The 17,411-nt window shown below is 43.8% G+C and overlaps 1 protein-coding gene across 1 annotated transcript in view; it reads right to left on the reverse strand.

Annotated features, from left to right (window-relative positions):
• FHAD1 (forkhead associated phosphopeptide binding domain 1) overlaps positions 1-17,411 on the reverse strand; it is a 44,338-nt gene that overhangs the window by 24,431 nt on the left and 2,496 nt on the right. The window contains exons 4-13 of the mRNA XM_053400524.1: positions 16,218-16,491; positions 15,035-15,099; positions 13,960-14,190; positions 11,984-12,107; positions 9,606-9,736; positions 4,264-4,329; positions 2,833-2,937; positions 2,001-2,108; positions 1,526-1,600; positions 669-821 (exon numbers count right to left, since the gene is read on the reverse strand). Of these exons, the coding sequence (XP_053256499.1) occupies positions 669-821; positions 1,526-1,600; positions 2,001-2,108; positions 2,833-2,937; positions 4,264-4,329; positions 9,606-9,736; positions 11,984-12,107; positions 13,960-14,190; positions 15,035-15,099; positions 16,218-16,491 (1,332 nt within the window). The remainder of the gene's footprint in view (positions 1-668; positions 822-1,525; positions 1,601-2,000; positions 2,109-2,832; positions 2,938-4,263; positions 4,330-9,605; positions 9,737-11,983; positions 12,108-13,959; positions 14,191-15,034; positions 15,100-16,217; positions 16,492-17,411) is intronic.

Raw genomic sequence — 17,411 nt, forward strand, 5'->3', positions numbered from 1 at the left:
ATTTGGTGTTGTGTTTCAACAGCCCTCATCTTCCTGTTACAAGGAAGGAATTCAGAAAAGATAACAATCCCCCCAAGTCATCTCTCAACACTCCAGAGCAATTACCCAGGCCAATTATTTTTCTTTCTTAAAAAAAATAATTCCAAAGTATAAGCCTGATGAACTGGATACTGGCAGGGGGCACACAGATGGATTCTTTTAGGGAGTCGTTTTAGCAATCTGGACTGGACTTATTTAGATGACCAGTGGAGCCTTTTTTATGACAGTGATGGGTGGGGCCAGAGGAACAAAATGGGTGGACCAACAGGTGCAATACTTTCCTTTGTACAACTGGCTTCATCCTGGTGGTGCAAATGTCAGAGGTTTCTACATCCATACATTTTCTGATCAGGCAAACCAGTGACATTACTGCAGTTCAGGGACACTTCCAACTAGGCAAAAGCATTCATGTAGGGCATGGAGCAGGATCGGTGAAGGGTAGGGCCTGGGAAGAGTCCTATGGACCAGGCAGAAAGGTCTGGAGGGCAGGATGTGGCCCCTGGCCCTGAGCATTCCTGCCCCTGCTGCAGACCATTCCTGTGCAACCTGCATGTGTAGAACTCCACCATAACTCATCTAAACAAAACGAGAAAGCTAATATCTTATAAAGATGTGTCTAAAGGCATTACCTGAAGTCCATCCAACGCTTTCTTCAACAGCTCAACATTTTTAGACACTTCCTCAATTTCAGAGTTCTTGGCAAGTAACTCCTCTTTCAGCAGTGCTTCCCTTTGGCAATACTCTTCACTGTTCACCTGGATTTCTTCTATCTTCTCAACGATCTGATATGTGTGGGTTAACAAAGAAAAAGTCAGTATATATTATTTATCTGTTTGCTCCTGGGATTTATGCTTCACTTCCCACCTGAAATACATTTGAATATTCACTTCCTCATTAAAAAGTAAAGCTGCGTGTTGAAAGCACATGTCCCCACCCCCTGTTTTGCTCAAAATTCACCTCTTGTATCAGTAAAACAATAATGGAATCTGGTGAATACTCATCATACACCTCCACCCCATAAGGCGCTCTCTCTCTCTCTCTCTCTCTCTCTGTGTGTGTGTGTGTTTGTGTTGTGTGATGCTCTTAATCAGGGCTGGCCTGCTGGGGGACCTTTCAGTGGTCCCCTATGGCTTGCAGGCACAGCTTGCATCCACCAAGAGTTGTGTGTTCAGTATCGTTCAGTATTGTGGGTCCAATTTTTTGGAACTCCCTTTCAGCTGAGGTCAGACAGGCCTCCTTCCTACGCAACTTCCAGCACCTACGGAAGGCATTTCAACTGAGGTTCAATTTTATAGTTTTAACTTATTTTGTGTACTGTATCTTTGTAAACCACTTAGGGACTCCTGTATTTCAGAGGTATATAAATCATTTAGGTATTTTTTTTTAGTGCCCATGGCATGGCAAGGAACTCAACAAAGGCAGTGGGCAACAGCATGATCCACAGCACAACATTAATCTTCCTGTTTTTAACAGGCGAAGATCTTACCTGCTGATCTGTTAGTGCCTTCTCTGGAAGTTGTGAAAAGAGAGCTTCGCTAAGTTGGTGTCTAAAGCGCTGTGCCTAACGGCAGAAAACAAAGAGGGGGAAAAGGTTGATGGTAAAACTTAACTGACAGCAGGGACCACCCCCCTTCCAGCACAGAACTGTAGAGTTGGAAGGGACCCCCAAGGGTCATTTAGTCCAACCCCCTGCAAGACAGGAATCTCAGCTCAAGAATCCCTGACAGCTAGCCATCCAACTCTGCTTAAAAACCTCCAGTGAGTGCACTCACTTCCTTGCTGAGAAATACGGTGGGTTGGAAAAGCAACTAGGAATCTTGTGGTACCGAACACATTTTCTTATTGTATACATTTTAATGGACCAGAATCCACTTGATCATTCAAAGCAAGCAAGCCACACTTTGGCTAATTAAACCACGTGCAAACCAGGACACCATAACTGATGTTTCAGCTGCCCCTACCTGAGTTGCTGCCAGCTCCAGATCCGACTTAATGAGGCGCTCCCTGCGCCCCATTTCTTGTAACTGCTGGGATCGCCTCTCACACTCTTTTTTCAGGTCCCCTTCAGCCTGAAACAGGGAAAGTCTGGGGATAGCAAGGCTGTACAAAAATAGGGTGGGGACCAAAAGGAGGGCAGACTTCAGGCTTACTGCATCTGCTTTGCTTCTCATAAGGAATGCAAGACCTACCAGCCAGACCAAACTGCAAAAGATACAAAAGCAAAGGACAAGATGCGTCTCTCCCAGTTAGCTTTTCAGGAACCTAATTTAGGTGCAAAAAACAGCTTTGTTCTTGCCATTGTTAAAACAATTTGGAGTCAGAAACCCTTGCAAACCACCCCAAAATCTACCAGTAGATCACGTTCTATCTACTGCCCACTCTTGGTGTAAATGAGTTATTTTGCTGCTTCTTTTTTCCTTCCAGCTCTTTGATACAACAAATCTATGATCAATGTAATCCTCTATGGTTAGTGTGTTTGACTGGAATGTGCCATTCTGGACTGGGCAGTCTTTGACTAGATGTGAACATTTTACCTGTGGTTACTTTGCCATCTAGTGGCGAGATAGGATATGCACAGAAAGGCCACTTTCACCAATGCTCTTAATGATGTGTGTGTGTTTTATTTTTCTGTTTGCTGCCCTGGGCTCCTTTGGGTGGACCCATGGAATAGACATTTAAATAATGATTTATTTTTATTTTTACAGGAGGGATGTGCTGCTGGTACCCTCACTCCCAGAACTCCTATATTAGAAGCTACCCTCAAGGAAAACTGTGAAGAAAATAGCCATTTACCTTTGTTTTTTCAGCAAGTTTGTTGGTTAACATTCCGTGCTCCGTGCGGAACTTATTTATGTCTTGTTTGTATCTCTTCACCTGTAGCTCCAGCTCGCTGATTTGCTGTAGGCACCAGAGGGAAGTGGGGAGGATCAGTTGTAGAAAATCACACCAACCTTTATCCCAAGGATTTTTTTTAGTATGTAAGAAACACAAGCAGAGGTCCTCTGAGCTACGGGTGGTAAGAAATTCTAGCGGACTTTGGTCACAGCTTCCATCCTTATTCAAAGCAGAACTGATGCCTCTTAGGCAGTTAATGTGGTTAGTTAATGACCGGATCCGAATTCTATTCCAGTTATATTTAAACATGTAATACTTAAGTCACGCCTCCTAATATTGAACACGACTGGTGTGTGCTGAGAGGAACTGCAGCCAACACAGAACCACTAAAGAATAAGAAGGAAGGGCAGCCTGCTTGGGGGAGCCTCAAGGTTTGCAGAGGTACAAACTATAGATAGATGCAAAAGGAGCAACCTTACTTCTCCCCCCAAAAAATGAAGTTTGAGCACGCACAGTGGCCACAAAAGATTGTATCTAAAATCAGTCCTACTTATGAGTAAGACTCATTGAAATTAATGGACATTAAAGTATTTCAATGGGTTTACTCTGCAAAAAACTTAAATGTAGTCAACTAAAAACTACTCAAAATCAGACCCACTGAAATTAATGGACCTAAATCATACATGTCTGCTAATTGCAATGGGTATACTCTGAGTAGGGACACGGGTGGCGCTGTGGGTCAAACCACAGAGCCTAGGGCTTGCCGATCAGAAGGTCGGCGGTTCAAATCCCCGCAACGGGGTGAGCTCCCATTGCTCGGTCCCTGCTCCTGCCAACCTAGCAGTTTGAAAGCACGAAGTGCAAGTAGATAAATAGGTACCGCTCCGGCGGGAAGGTAAACAGCATTTCCATGCGCTGCTCTGGTTTCACCAGAAGCGGCTTAGTTATGCTGGCCACACGACCTAGAAGCTGTATGCCGGCTCCCTTGGCCAATAAAGCGAGATGAGCGCCGCAACCCCAGAGTCATTCGCGACTGGACCTAATGGTCAGGGGTCCCTTTACCTTTACCGTTATACTCTGAGTAGGAGTAGCCCTGATTCAACCTAGAATGTTTACTGCCAGTTGGAAAAGGAAAATAGAAAGTTTGGGGTGGGGGCAGAGAAATGGGATAGAGTTTCCTAGAAGAGAATGAGGCTGGAATGCTCAAGAGGAGCACTCCAGCTAGGAAGAAAGCACACAGTGCAAGACAGATGCTGCAGCCCCCCATTTGCAATAGGCAATCTTAAAACTAATAAAGGGTTAAACTGCTAGCGAATCCATCTATCATTCTTAGTCTGCATGGGTGTTATATCCATAAGCAAATGTTAAGTAAACTGAAGGCTAACTCACATTCTGATAAGCATTTACTTCTCTCTCTCTGAATTCACGCTTCATTTCCTCTTTAATCCTAGCACACTGCAACGAACAGCAACGAAGGAAAACATGATCAAGCAAGGGAGGCATTACCATTTTCACACTGGCGCTTCTGGTATATAGAAGGGTACTTTATTCCTATTTGAAAGTTCAAATTTCACAACAAATAATGTTTTGTGTTGTTGTTGTTTTTTAAAAAACATAACCCCCCCAAAAACAAAATATCAATTCTAAATGCAGGCGCCTTCAACCAGCTCCCTGATTATTAAAGACTTCTGCAAGAGTTTTACAGCAAAGGAAGAAAAAACAAAAAAGCCATGAGCAATGAATCTGAGCAAGAACGACACAGATTTAAAAATGTCAGCTATATTGCCAGTCAAAGCCAGCTTGCTTTGGGGGAAGCAGGAGAAGACGACCTTTTCTTTGGCACTTAAAACATAAGGTATTCTGGACTGTGATCACTTATGCACAGTAGTCCATGTGTTGGTAGTATCAAGACTTGATTACTGCAATGTGCTTTATGTGGGGCTTCCCTTAGGCCTGGTCCAGAATTTTTAGCATGGCAAGTAACTTTCCAAAAGCATGTAATACCTGTGGGAGTAACTTTCCAACAGCATGTAATACCTGTGCTCCAGGAACTGCACTGGCTGCCTATACACTACCTATCCAGGTTCAAAGTTTCGCAACTGGTGTACAAAGCCATAAACAACTTGAGCCAGAGGACCATAAAGAGCACCTCACCCCCTTTTAGGCTGACCAGAGCCCCGACTTTTTGGGAAGTGGGTCATGTCCCAGAAATCAAATCTCTTTATATTTCGAAGGTATCGTTCAATGAAGTCACTGAGCAAAGTCACCAGTGAAGGTGAGGCAGATGCTGACATTGCATGATTTTTGGCATGCTGCAAAAACATTTTTATTTCAGCAAGCATTTCCAGAACATTGATTTCATCTAGCCACTTTTAATGCTCCTCTGTTGTATTTATGGTGTATGTTATTCTGTATTTCTATAGCTCACTGGACTTGCTTTGTACCCCAAATATTTTTGCCCTTGTGTCCCTGAACTCTGCTAGTGCTTCTTGCTTGCCTGGACAGAGGATAGAGAGGGGTGTGTGAGTGAGTGTAGAAACTAGCCTGATACACAAAAGTAAAGTTCACATTCGTCAATGTGCCCACTTTTGTCTCTGGGCCACCCAACACTGGCATGTGGCCCTTAGAAGGTTGCCCAGAAGAGAATGTGCCCTCAGGATGAAAAAGGCTTTTCAAATATCATGAGATCAAAACCAATAGATGATTTCCATATTTATAATTTCCAGCATTATATGGAAACTATGTGGTTTCCCATCCCAGATTTCTTTTGTAACAAGTGTCCCCTCGGCCATAACTTTTGACAAAGCAATGAGTTTATTGCTTGTGATATGCTTGTGATATGTGGCCAATATCCAGGGAGTTTATAATGTTCATGCCCATTTCTAAGAGCCCAGTAGCACCTGAAAGACTAACAAATTTATGTGGCGCAAGAAGACTCTCTTGCTATTTTGGAAGCAACAAAATAACATGGCTGCCCCCTCTAGAAATTGTTTCTGGTTTTGATATACTTGATTTTATCAAGCAACAGGACCAAAGGATGCAAAGTTTGCAAAGCCTGTATTTAAGGGAGGTGATTTTTTTAGTCATTTTTTTGTTTTGTTTACATGTTGGCTGCAAGCCACCCTGGGCATCCTGTTGGGAAAGGTGACCCTTCTCTGATTTATTTACGTAGTTTATATTTATTCCATATTTCAGAGAAAGCTCTGAGCAGTTTACAGCATCATAAAAATAACACCAAAAGGTTTGTTTTTTTTTAAACACACACGCACACACACCACAACCCTACATTTTGAAGCCACGGCACAACAATTAGGTATGCCATAAAATATAAAATAAAATAAAATAAAATAGAATAAGCCAGCCAACTTATAGAGACCATATTAACTACCAGCAGAGCCAAAACACAGAAACACAACAGAGACAATCAGAGCTACGCATCAAGTATACAAGCATGTATTTATAGATAGCAGTAGCTTTCTCACATGCAAGCTAAAGAAGAGCTTAGTTGCTGGATCAAGACACAGGCTCATCTAGTCTATAGTGTTCTCACAGTGGCCAACCAGATGCCCCAAAGGGAAGCCTACAAGCAGGTCTTGAGCGAGCAGTGCTGTCCCCACTTGCGATTCCCAGCGATCTCCCATAAATCCAAACACAGTTTTCAACCAACGAGATAAAAAGCAGCCTGGCCTGCTTCTCTGCCTTGAAACAGCTGCCTGGCCTGCAGCAATCCACAGGCCGTTTTCAGGGAAGTGCTACTCTCAGCAGCAGACCAGCTGTTCAAAGGAACAGGGACAGGTGGGTAAAAAAGTTGGCAAGCAAATCCAGACCAGGGTGCATGTGAACTGTGGACCAGGCGATAAACAAGCCAAGTGTCAAAGGAAGGACTAGTAGTAGCTCCTTGAAAGCAGGTGAAGTGATGGCCAAATGAAAAGAACGCCCCAAATACAAAACATATATTTACATGGGAGTACTTTGATTGCAGGAATGCAGCCCTGAGCCATATTCATTAAAAACATTTGTTTTGAATTAACCTTGCCAGCTGGAAACCAAAGCACCACACAACTCACTGTGAATGGTTTCATTGTCTTCCATTTTTAGTAGAGTATGGGAGTGATTGGGTGGATGGTGTCTTTGTGTGGATTGGTGGATGCTTGATACTGCATGAGCAGGATGTACCATATGATTTGTGTAAATGCATGGCAGAGTTTGGATGAGAGGTGTGGTGGGGTTAGGGATGCATATTTTGAATCATGCTTTGCCTTTGGCAAGACAGAGGCTGAAGAAGAAAGAGGTCCCTGCTAAGGCGCTTTCAAAATGTGATGGGGGATTTTATTGTTTTACATTACATTGCATTACATCTTTGTATTATATCTTGTTTTCCTGTTTCATTCCACCACCACCACCCCATATATATCAGTTGTGAGGAACAGTTGGCCCTCCAAATGTTGCTGAACTACAACTCCCATCAGTCCCTGCAAACATGCCCAATGGCCAGGCATGACCAAACGTTCCCCACCTCATATATATATATATATATATGGGGTGTATAGACAGATTGTGTATGTGTCCTTGTGTAAACCACCAAGAGACTGCCTTAGGGTTAAGTGTATAAATTATATGAATACATAGATAAAACAAGTCAGCCCAAAAGCATCTGAATCAGTATTTTTAACTGAAACTAATTGAAACAGAGGGTGGCAGCATCCACACTGCCTTTTGCTCATGCCTAGAAAACTGGTTCTGCATGTTTGGAGCAGAAGCTGGCTCTGCACCATGCCGGTTGTCTACAGCTTGTGGTGGGGTGTGTGTGTGTGTTTTAAATAAGGAGTTGAGCACTGGGATAAACTTCCAAATTGCATTTGAATTAATGTTTATAAAATTGCAAGTAGTTTGCCTGAAGTGGAGGTGGGGATGGGTGGGGGAAGAAACCCATCACACCTGCCATATTTAGGCAGCTGCCAGGGCCCATGAGTCCCAGCAGAGCTCGCCAGGGCTGGTATCACCTTGCCTCGGCTGCTGCTTATGGTGCTGGCGCTGGCAGTGCTACAGCCTCCAGTCACCCCCTCCCTTCAAAAAGCATTACCTGCTGCAGTGCAGCCTCTGTTAGGAGCCAGGTGACGGCTCAGCTCTTGACTTGATGCCATGCTAAAATTCCAACAATGCAATGCCCAGATTAGCAATGAGCTGTGGGGGTTGTAGCACAGGAGTCCTGAACACTAAGTGGAGCAGATGCTGCTCAGCTTGTAACAGTAGCTATACCATGCTGGGTAAACCTGTCTAGAGAGTGACAGGCGACTACAGTTGTGCCAGGGGAGGGCAAGTGGTGGTGGACACCAGCAGCAATGGTGGCATTGGGTGACAGTGGGGAACTAATGATTCAGGGGGTTCCTGATTGCTGGTGCTAGGTGTGGGTGTCCAGCTGGTAAATATGTACTCAAGCCTGGTGCCAGTCCTGCAACCCAGTTAGTATTTGATTTGCAAAGGTCGTGAGAAGCCATGTTTACTTATGGGGCAAGTAAAATGCAGGGAGGTATCTTCTGAAGGTACAACAGTGTGAAGGGACTTTCAAAAACACGTTGCAATACCGTGTTGAGAAAGGCAGATATTCCATTAGGCATGAAGACCTCTTTGGATCTTAGCCATTTCCTGTGATAGTAATGATCAGGAGATTTATTGGCTTAAAAAATACATCCCCCAAGTATCAAATCACTGCAGGAGTACTGGTGAAAAATAGATGCAGGAGAGGTACAGACCTTTGTGCAAAAGTGAAGGTTTGTAGGAGCACTCATTAGTTAAGAACGTTACAAAAGACTGGGATAGAATCAGCAATGCACGTAGCAGCACAAGTCAAACCTACAGTTCTTAGAAAGGGCTTTGATCAGTCAGAGATGCACAACTAACTCTTTTAAATGTCCCTTTGTCTATTCTTTTAAAATACTACAGAGGGGCATGATTTGGCTAAAATTGGAACTAGGAGCTGAGACTGTGCAGTTCGTAAGAGGTCGCCTAACACTTACATTTAAATACTCTGAAAGGGAGCCTTATTGTTACAAAGGCAGGCATCCAACATAAAGAGACTTGCATGGTTTTCAAAGACACACATAAGAATCAGGAATGATAATAGAAGTGGAAGTGCATTAATGAGTCACAGTGGAATTCAAGAGCCAGACTAATTCAAAAACCAACCTGAAAGTGAGCATGGGAGGCACAGTGTTGTGCACCGATGGAAAGAAGGTAGAAGGAATGACCCATGAAACACAAAATGGCAACCAGGTGGCCTTTCCTGGTTACTCCAGAGCAAGGAAGAGCAGAAGGAGGCCATGAGGCTGCATAGCAGGCTGTGCAGAGGGGTTGGTTCTACTGCATCACCTGACTCTCGAGGGAGTTCTGAGGGATGGTCAGCAAATGCCTACAGCTCCCTCTACAGTGAGTGGAGCCAGTCTACAGGTGTCACAGGTCTTGAGCTGGGGGTTCCTGGCAACTCCGTGCAAAACGCTACTCCAGGGGTGGGGAATCTCAGGAACCAAATGCACACCCTTCACCGGCTCCGCTTTGCTTTTCTGGAATGTGTCCTTGAACTCTAATCATGCACTTTGTCAATGTTAATCCAATATTCCTACAATTTAGTTATTCAAAAGGGAAGAACATAATGGACGGGTGTGTGCATTGTGTGGGGTAGCACCCCACATACTAGAATCCAAGCAGGGTTTTAAAAAAACATGATTATTCACCTGGGCAGAAACCTGGGCAAGCTGGTTATCCTTCTCCCTGCTTTCTCTCCTAAACTTCTCCACCTCTATTTTCAATTGCTGGATGTTATGATCCTTTGATGTAATGTCTTTTTGCAAACTGGTCACCAGTCCTGTGGGAAGAAATAATAAGGCATAGATTATTATTTTTTAAAAAAAATATTCATAATGATGTCTTAAAGAATATTAATGAAATAAATAAATAACCTGCTCAGAGGAGACTCATTGAAATGAGTAGACCTCTCCCATCCAAGTACTTTGGACTTCCGGGAATCGGCTCCGCAGGATTTGGGTCTTGCCGCTGCGGCGACGCGGGGACCCTCAGAAATCACAGGCGCTGAAGCCTGTGAACCTGGTGACTCGGCGGGCACCATTTGCGCCCCCCCGACCCGCGAAGGAGCCGTTTTAAAGGCTTCGGAACGGGGAACGGGGCGAGCGGCGCGGTGCTGAGAGTCAACTGCTTCTCCTGCGGAGTGAAGCTGCATGCCATGGTCGGAGAGCGCTGACTTCTTCTTGTGAACAATTGGACTTTAAAAGCAACAACCCGTGAGTAGTATGGAAATTGGATTTGCAAAGAAAAATTTTTTTTGAATTAGGCACGATCGGGGAAGGCGCAAACAGGAAGTCCGTCTCCCCGTCTTGTAAATAATCTAAAGCAAGGACTAGTTAACTAAGGTCGAGAGAACTTCTTCTTCTTTATTGGGTAAAAGACATTAATTTCACGATTTGGCAGTATAAGTAATTTTACTGGAGGATAAGAGCTAATTTTGAGAGCTGAAGTGCCACCCCCCCGGACCCGGGAGTGATCCACGAGAGAGCCTGTTGAGGAGATATAGAAGAGTTTGACAGCTGTCAAATTAGCTGTCAAGAAGGAAAAAGAGAACTTTGTTTCTGCTGTCTCTGCTGGATATATTTGTTACAATTTGGTTATATTTTGTTGAAAACAAGGAAGAACTGATACAAACTAACTTGATTTTTGGATTTGAACTGGAAGGAAGATTAAGTAACCAAAATCCCTCTAGAGGGGGTTTTGGGACATTACAAGAATGGCTGAAGGAGGAAAAATTCAAGCTAAATTGGACAGAGTTTTTCTTCTCTTGGGAAAGTTACAAGGCCAAATTGAAGTTTTGGCTACCAATGTTGCAACTCTGGACTTAACAGTAAACAAATTCATTGAATTTGATAAGGATTTGACTCAGGAAGTTCATGCAGCTGGACAAGAAGAAAAACTTGAGAGATTTGAGAGTGTGGAGAAAGAGATATATGTTGTTTCTGAGGAAAAGGAAGGAGGAGCTGTAATGCTGCAGATGACAAAGGAGAGGCAGAGGCCTGACATGATGGCTACAAAGGAAAATAAGTACTGGATGATGAAAATCTGTTTTGAATTGAAGATTGAAGAATGGAGAGATCTCCTTATGTGGAGATCTGAAGACCTATGGATTACAAATTTGATTAAGGTGGAAGTTGGAGCTTTCGGGACATTTGGACTTAAAAGGAGTAAGAAACAAGATTCGGGCTCCACTTTTAAGTATGGAGGTCTGGCTGGAAGAAACATGGACCCTATTGGGACAGAGCTTCTCCGAGATCTGGTGTTTAATACTAAGGACTACCAAAAAAAACGGCAGAGAGGAATTGAGAGAGAATTAAGAGCCTCGGACGTGAGGTCTCCAGGCTGATAGTAGACTAAGACTGATGGACATGTGTTGGGGATCGAAACTGGGAAAGGGTGGGGTGGGGTTTGGGAATCCAAAGGGTGCACAATTATAATTGTTTTTTTATTTTGTTTTGTTATTAGTATGAAAATTGGGGAATTCGTGGAAGGGAATTTGGGTCGACTTTAGAAAAAGGTTTTAAGAATGAGCACTGATGTACAAATATTAATGTTTATAAGTTAAAATTGGTTTTTCTAAAATGAATTAAATATAAAAAGGTCAAAAATTGGGGATAAGAACTTGTTGAATTAACAATTTGAATTGGAATATAAGAAGGGGAGGTGTGGGGAAGTCAGGGAAATATGTTATTGAAAATACGGATTGTAAACTTTATGTGTTTTTAACTTTTTTGGTTTTTTTTTATTTTTTAATGTATTAAGGTGGAAAATCTCAATAAATATCTTTTTTTTAAAAAAAGAAATGAGTAGACTTCACTTAGTGATGTTCATAAATCACAGTGGTTCTACTCTGAGTAGGATTAATGCTGGTTACAACGCTAGAGGTTCTTCTGGATGACTGCAAAAAGGAAGCCCTTAAAAGCCAATTTGAGCTTCCCAAATATAAGGCAGCGAAGGAAAGAACTGACCCAAGCTGTACAAAATAAGGAGCAAATGATCCCGAAGTTATTGCTGACTGGACAAAGCACACCTGTTGTAAGAGAATAGCTCTTCTTCAGCGCCTCAGTTTCTTGCTTCCAGTGTGCAATTTGTAGGTCACGTTCAGAAAGGGAATGGTACAACACTTCACTCGTGTTACTCTGCAAGTTGCAAACCTATTGCAAACATGATTATGGAAACAAAAGATAGAACACAGCCAGTTGACACCAATTTGGATTCAATCGTGCATTTCTACAGCACCAATGCAGACAACAAAACCCCTATGGGGCAGGCATGCAGAGTGATCCTACAGTCACATTACACTGGGTGGTGGGAAATCTGGAGAAGACAGGATCTCTGCAGCTCCGCAAAGCCAAGTCAAAGGGAGATGGCACTCTCACTGTGGCAAGTGACTGTGGCCCCTGGTCAGGCATTTCAGGCATCACAGTAGTGTAGCTGCAATGGGCATTAATGCTGCTGCAGAACTGTTTCATTTCTTCCTCATTCATTCATTACATTCTAGAGCAGAGGTGGGGGGGGGGGGGTCTGAGGGCCTCCTGGTGCAGTTGGACTCCAACTCCCATCAGTCCCAGCCAGCGTGGCCAATGGTCAGGGACGATGGGGAGTTGGAGAGTCACATGCTCCGTATCCCCAAGGGCGTAGGAAGGGGGGTGCAGCCCACCCTGGGTGTCATCCTTGAGGGGGGTGACAAAATGGCACACCACGGGGGTCGGCACTTACCATGGGGCCTGGCCTGCAGTGCGCTCAAGCCCCACGTCTCTCCTGGGAGTGATGCAGAGGCTCAGGGCCCCGCACTGCCCAAAACGGTGGCGTGGGGCTTGCGTCCACCAGGCCGACTCCGTGGGCGGCTTGCTGCGCCGCCCCCATGGGTGGATCGCCCCGCCCCCACCGCTTCAGGTGCTGGAGCAACTAGCTACACCCCTGCGTATTCCTCCAATGTATCTCCATCGCCAGGTCTCCAATTTTGCTGTCAGGCTGCCTGAACCCCACGCATTGGCTCTTCCATTCTAAACCCAGACATCTAGGCAGATCTCTACAGCTGTGCATTATTTTATGCTTATCCTTGTCCCACTGGCAACTTCCTTGGATCACCAAATAATCTGTGAGCCCCCAGGGGCAGAATGTCTACACCTTTAATAAATGCAGCCTGGGAAAAGGGCCGAGTGTGGCGAGAACAGCTCTGTCTATTTTCATACATCAAGTTTAAATTGCTTGAGTGCCTCTTGCAGCATTCACACACATGCTGTTAATAAATAAGAGAGGTGATTGGAATGCGAGTGAATATACTGGCCAATGTAGGTTTTCCATTAACATTAAAAAGCCGAATGAAAGAAGCACCGTTAAGCCGTACATGTGAAAAAACCAACCCAAAGAGCCAAAAGCAGTTGCATTTCCTCTTCCATCTATATGCTCCAGTTCCCTCCTTGACTTCCTGATTAATGGCAAACTACTGCTCACTGCTACATCCAAACTGGGCAAACCATGGCTTGCCACTGATCAGTAAGTCAGAAGGAATAATAAAAAAAGAGATGGAAGGAAGAGGTTGGTCCAATCCATCCTGACCTTTCCCATTTTACATAAAAGACATACTTTTCAATGTATTCACCAGTAAAACAAGCATTTTGTTATGTAAAACACCTCTTTTGTGTGCACTTTTTGTGCAGCAAAAAAAGCACTCCAAAATCTGAAGACGAGTGCAATCCAACCAGGAGGTGCATTCCAATCTGCAAGCCAGTTCATGAGTGTCGGATTGGTTTGGTCCGTTTAAAAAAAGTGGACCGAAGATATTCTTCTCCAAGCCCAGCTGTAGCTCTGTGATAAAGTACATGCTTTGAAGGCAAAAGGTTGCACGTTCAAATGCCAGCATCCGCAGATGGGCTGGGAAAGCCCCTTGTCTGAACCCTGGAAAGATGCTGTCATTGTAGACAATATCAGGCTAATTCAGAGGAAGGCAGCTTCCTATATTTCTGAACCTCGGGTCCATCACTGTTCCCTGTCCCTCCATACCTCCTCTTTCAAGGCTTTAATCTCTTTTGTCTTTGCGGAAACATCTTGTTCAAAGTCCACCAGCTTCTGATGAAACTCAGCGTCCTTCTTGGCAAGAGCTGCCATCATCTTCTCTGTCATCATGGCAATCTCATTTTGAAGATTTGCTATCACCGTGTCTTTGCGACTGCACTCGCTTTCAAAGCCAGAGAGGCGGCTGATTTCATTCCCCATTTTCAGAATTACCTCGTCCTGTGTAGAGGAATACAGCTACTTGGGACCATAACATGCCTTTGTTCCTGACTAGCTTGTTTTTTCTTATTCCTCAACCAACACTCGATTCTTTATGAAATGCCAGATCCCTCTATTCTAGTTATTAATTATATACACATTTCACCATCTGAAGCAGTTATCTGCATGAGATTTACTTGCCCTACACCGGGGGTGCCTAACCTGCAGCTTTCCAGATATTGTGGGACTGCAATTTCCGTTATCTCTGTCTACTGGGCATATTAGCTGGGCCTGGTGGGATTTGAAGTCCAAGAACATCTATCTGGAGAGCCACAAATTTGCTATCCTGCCCTATTCCCTAAAATTCACCCTCTAGTAACATTCTTATCAAACCAGTACTCAGGCACCATGAAATAAGAAGTGCTTGCACACAAAAGCTTATACCAGAACAAAGTTAGTTGGTCTATAAGGTGCTACTAGACAATTTTTGTTTTTAATAAAAACACAAGCAATTCATAAAAAATAGACAAAAAACTCCCTATAACAGAAGTAGAACACGCTGGTAGTACACCAGCAGCAAAACAACATAATCATAGCCCATAAAAAAAACTGGGGTGGTGGTGGGGAACTGAAACAAGATATTCAAAATTGTTTATTGGTTTCAAAGTGTTAGCAGCCTTGGAATTCAATGGAAGGTGGGATACAAATGTTCTTAGTCGGGCTTTTCCAACTGGATGCCCTCCAGATGTAGCTGGACTCGGGGATGATGGGAGGTGGAGACCGACAATAACTGGAGGGCACCAGGTTAAGGAAGACTGCTTTAAACACTTAGAGATAATCATACACTTCCACATAGGAACCTCACCCTTTCCTTGAGAAATGCATCCCCTTGATGAACAGTGGTCAAAGGCCCAATAGCAGCTCCGCTTCCTGGAACATAACAAGACACCCAGAGAGTGACAGTGAAAAAGTAATCTTACCCTGAGTTTGATGGTGCATTTTTATTGCTGCTTCTTGCCAAGGCACTTCTGTAAGTTGGCTTCAAGCACTGATAAGCCAGTCTCCCCACCCCACCCCCTACTTCTGCCAACTCATTAGACAATAGCAATTTGGGGACAGAAGTGCCAGAGAGAGGGTGGGGAGGAAGTACAATGCTCCATTATTATTCATCACTGTTTGGTTTTCTTATAAGTGTTTAAAGTACGGAAACTAAAATGTGTGTAGCAAGTGTAGCTGACACCTTCCAAGCTTAACTACCATACATTTTGGAAAGCTGCTTGTTTTCTTGGATACATCTTAAGATATTTTAAACAAATTTTGCATGCTCGTTCCTGAGATCAGGTAGCAGATTTTTGTCTATGTTTGGATACAATTGGATGCTGCACCTTTCAAAACTGCACTGATTTCAAAACTGTACTGATTTCAAAACTGCACTGACTCCTTGATTTCTTAGAATTTTTGAGCAATGCTGGGTACAAGACTGCTAGTTGAAATAAATGATAGATTTGACATTTGCACACAACTACACATTGCAAATTTGAAAATATGTAGACTTTGGAGTGTGTCGCTGCTATTAAGCAGAAATAAAGTAGTGCACAACAACCTGTTGTTATTATTACTCACCCATCACCTGCTGGTCCCAGGGTGGGTTACAATTTAAAATTCAGAAAAATAGTTAAATCTTACAGCATTCACAAGAATGGGGGGGGGGGTGTCCTAAATTCTCTCACCCTTCAGATCCCTCCCCAAAATTCTTCTGTAAAGCAGCATTTGGGCTCACTCCCAACCCAAGTAGAACCATTCACCTCTTGTTACTCTCTCTCTCTCTTTATTGCATATTCTATTCCTTTCCCTCTTCCATCCCTTTGTTTTCTCTTGCACATATGACATTTAGATTGCAAACTCCTTGCAGGCAGGGACCTTTGTTTTTGTTTACAATGGTCTGCAGAGCGCCACAATGCCACCATTTACACAAGAAATAACCACTGAAACCTAGAACCACACTACTGAGCCTTCCAAAAAATGCGACATGAGGCTTAGGGCAATACCTGGTATTGGTGCAGAAGGCTTGATGAACGCATCAGGAGAGAAAGAAGGTGAAGCAACCGGTCTTCCCCAAGCATTTACAGGCCTTTTCCTAAGCGGTGGATGTGGCAAAGTCCCACTTCCGCCATAGGACCAGCTGCGGCTAATGGGCGGGGACCTTTGAGACTGAAGGGATGGAAACTGAGAAGCAGCCACTGGTGAAGGAGGCTTTGCCTCTGTGACTAAATGTAGCTGCCCTGGCCAGGCTACACGGCGACTCACAGGAGGGCGGGAGACCTATGGGGGGCATAAGTTTTAAAAAGTCCATTAAAATAATATAACGTAGGCATATATCAAACCCTCCCAATAAAGTCTTATTGTTGGAAACATGGATAAAACAACCACAACAACAGATTCCATGTATTGATTATTTATAGCAGACAGCATCTTAAAAAGCAGAGACATCACCTTGCCAACAAAGGTCCGTATAGTTAGAGCTATGGTTTTCCCAGTAGTGATGTATGGAAGTGAGAGCTGGAGCATCAAGAAGGCTGATCGCCAAAGAATTGTTGCTTGTGAATTATGGTACTGGAGGAGACTCTTGAGAGTCCCATGGACTGCAAGAAGATCAAACCTATCCCTTCTTAAAAGAAATCAGCCCTGAGTGCTCACTGGAAGGACAGATCGTGAAGCTGAGGCTCCAATACTTTGGCCACCTCATGAGAAGAGAAGACTCCCTGGGAAAGACCCTGATGTTGGGAAAGATGGAGGGCACAAGGAGAAGGGGACAACAGAGGACGAGATGGTTGGACAGTGTTCTCGAAGCTACCAGCATGAGTTTGACCAAACTGCGAGAGGCAGTGGAAGACAGGAGTGCCTGGTGTGCTCTGGTCCATGGGGTCACGAAGACAACAACAACAATCTTATACACACACACACACACACACACACGTATCTTCAGATAAAGACCCTCTCCCAACCAGGTAGACCATTGGGATAGGTAGAACTCTGCTTATCATTTTAGTTTATATGAGAAACATCCATCTCAAATAGGTCTCAGTTGCCTCAGGCATAATATAAAAAGCTGTATAAATAAAACTGGCATTAAGTGCTTCAAGTGTACTTGGGATTCAATGCACTAAGTGCTGTCTGAGCAACATGGCAATCACTGTGATACAACGCAGGTTATTGTACATGTTTAATACTGAAGTGCTAGA

Source organism: Podarcis raffonei, chromosome 8, assembly GCF_027172205.1.
Source record: "Podarcis raffonei isolate rPodRaf1 chromosome 8, rPodRaf1.pri, whole genome shotgun sequence".
Taxonomy (NCBI): Eukaryota; Metazoa; Chordata; class Lepidosauria; order Squamata; family Lacertidae; genus Podarcis; species Podarcis raffonei.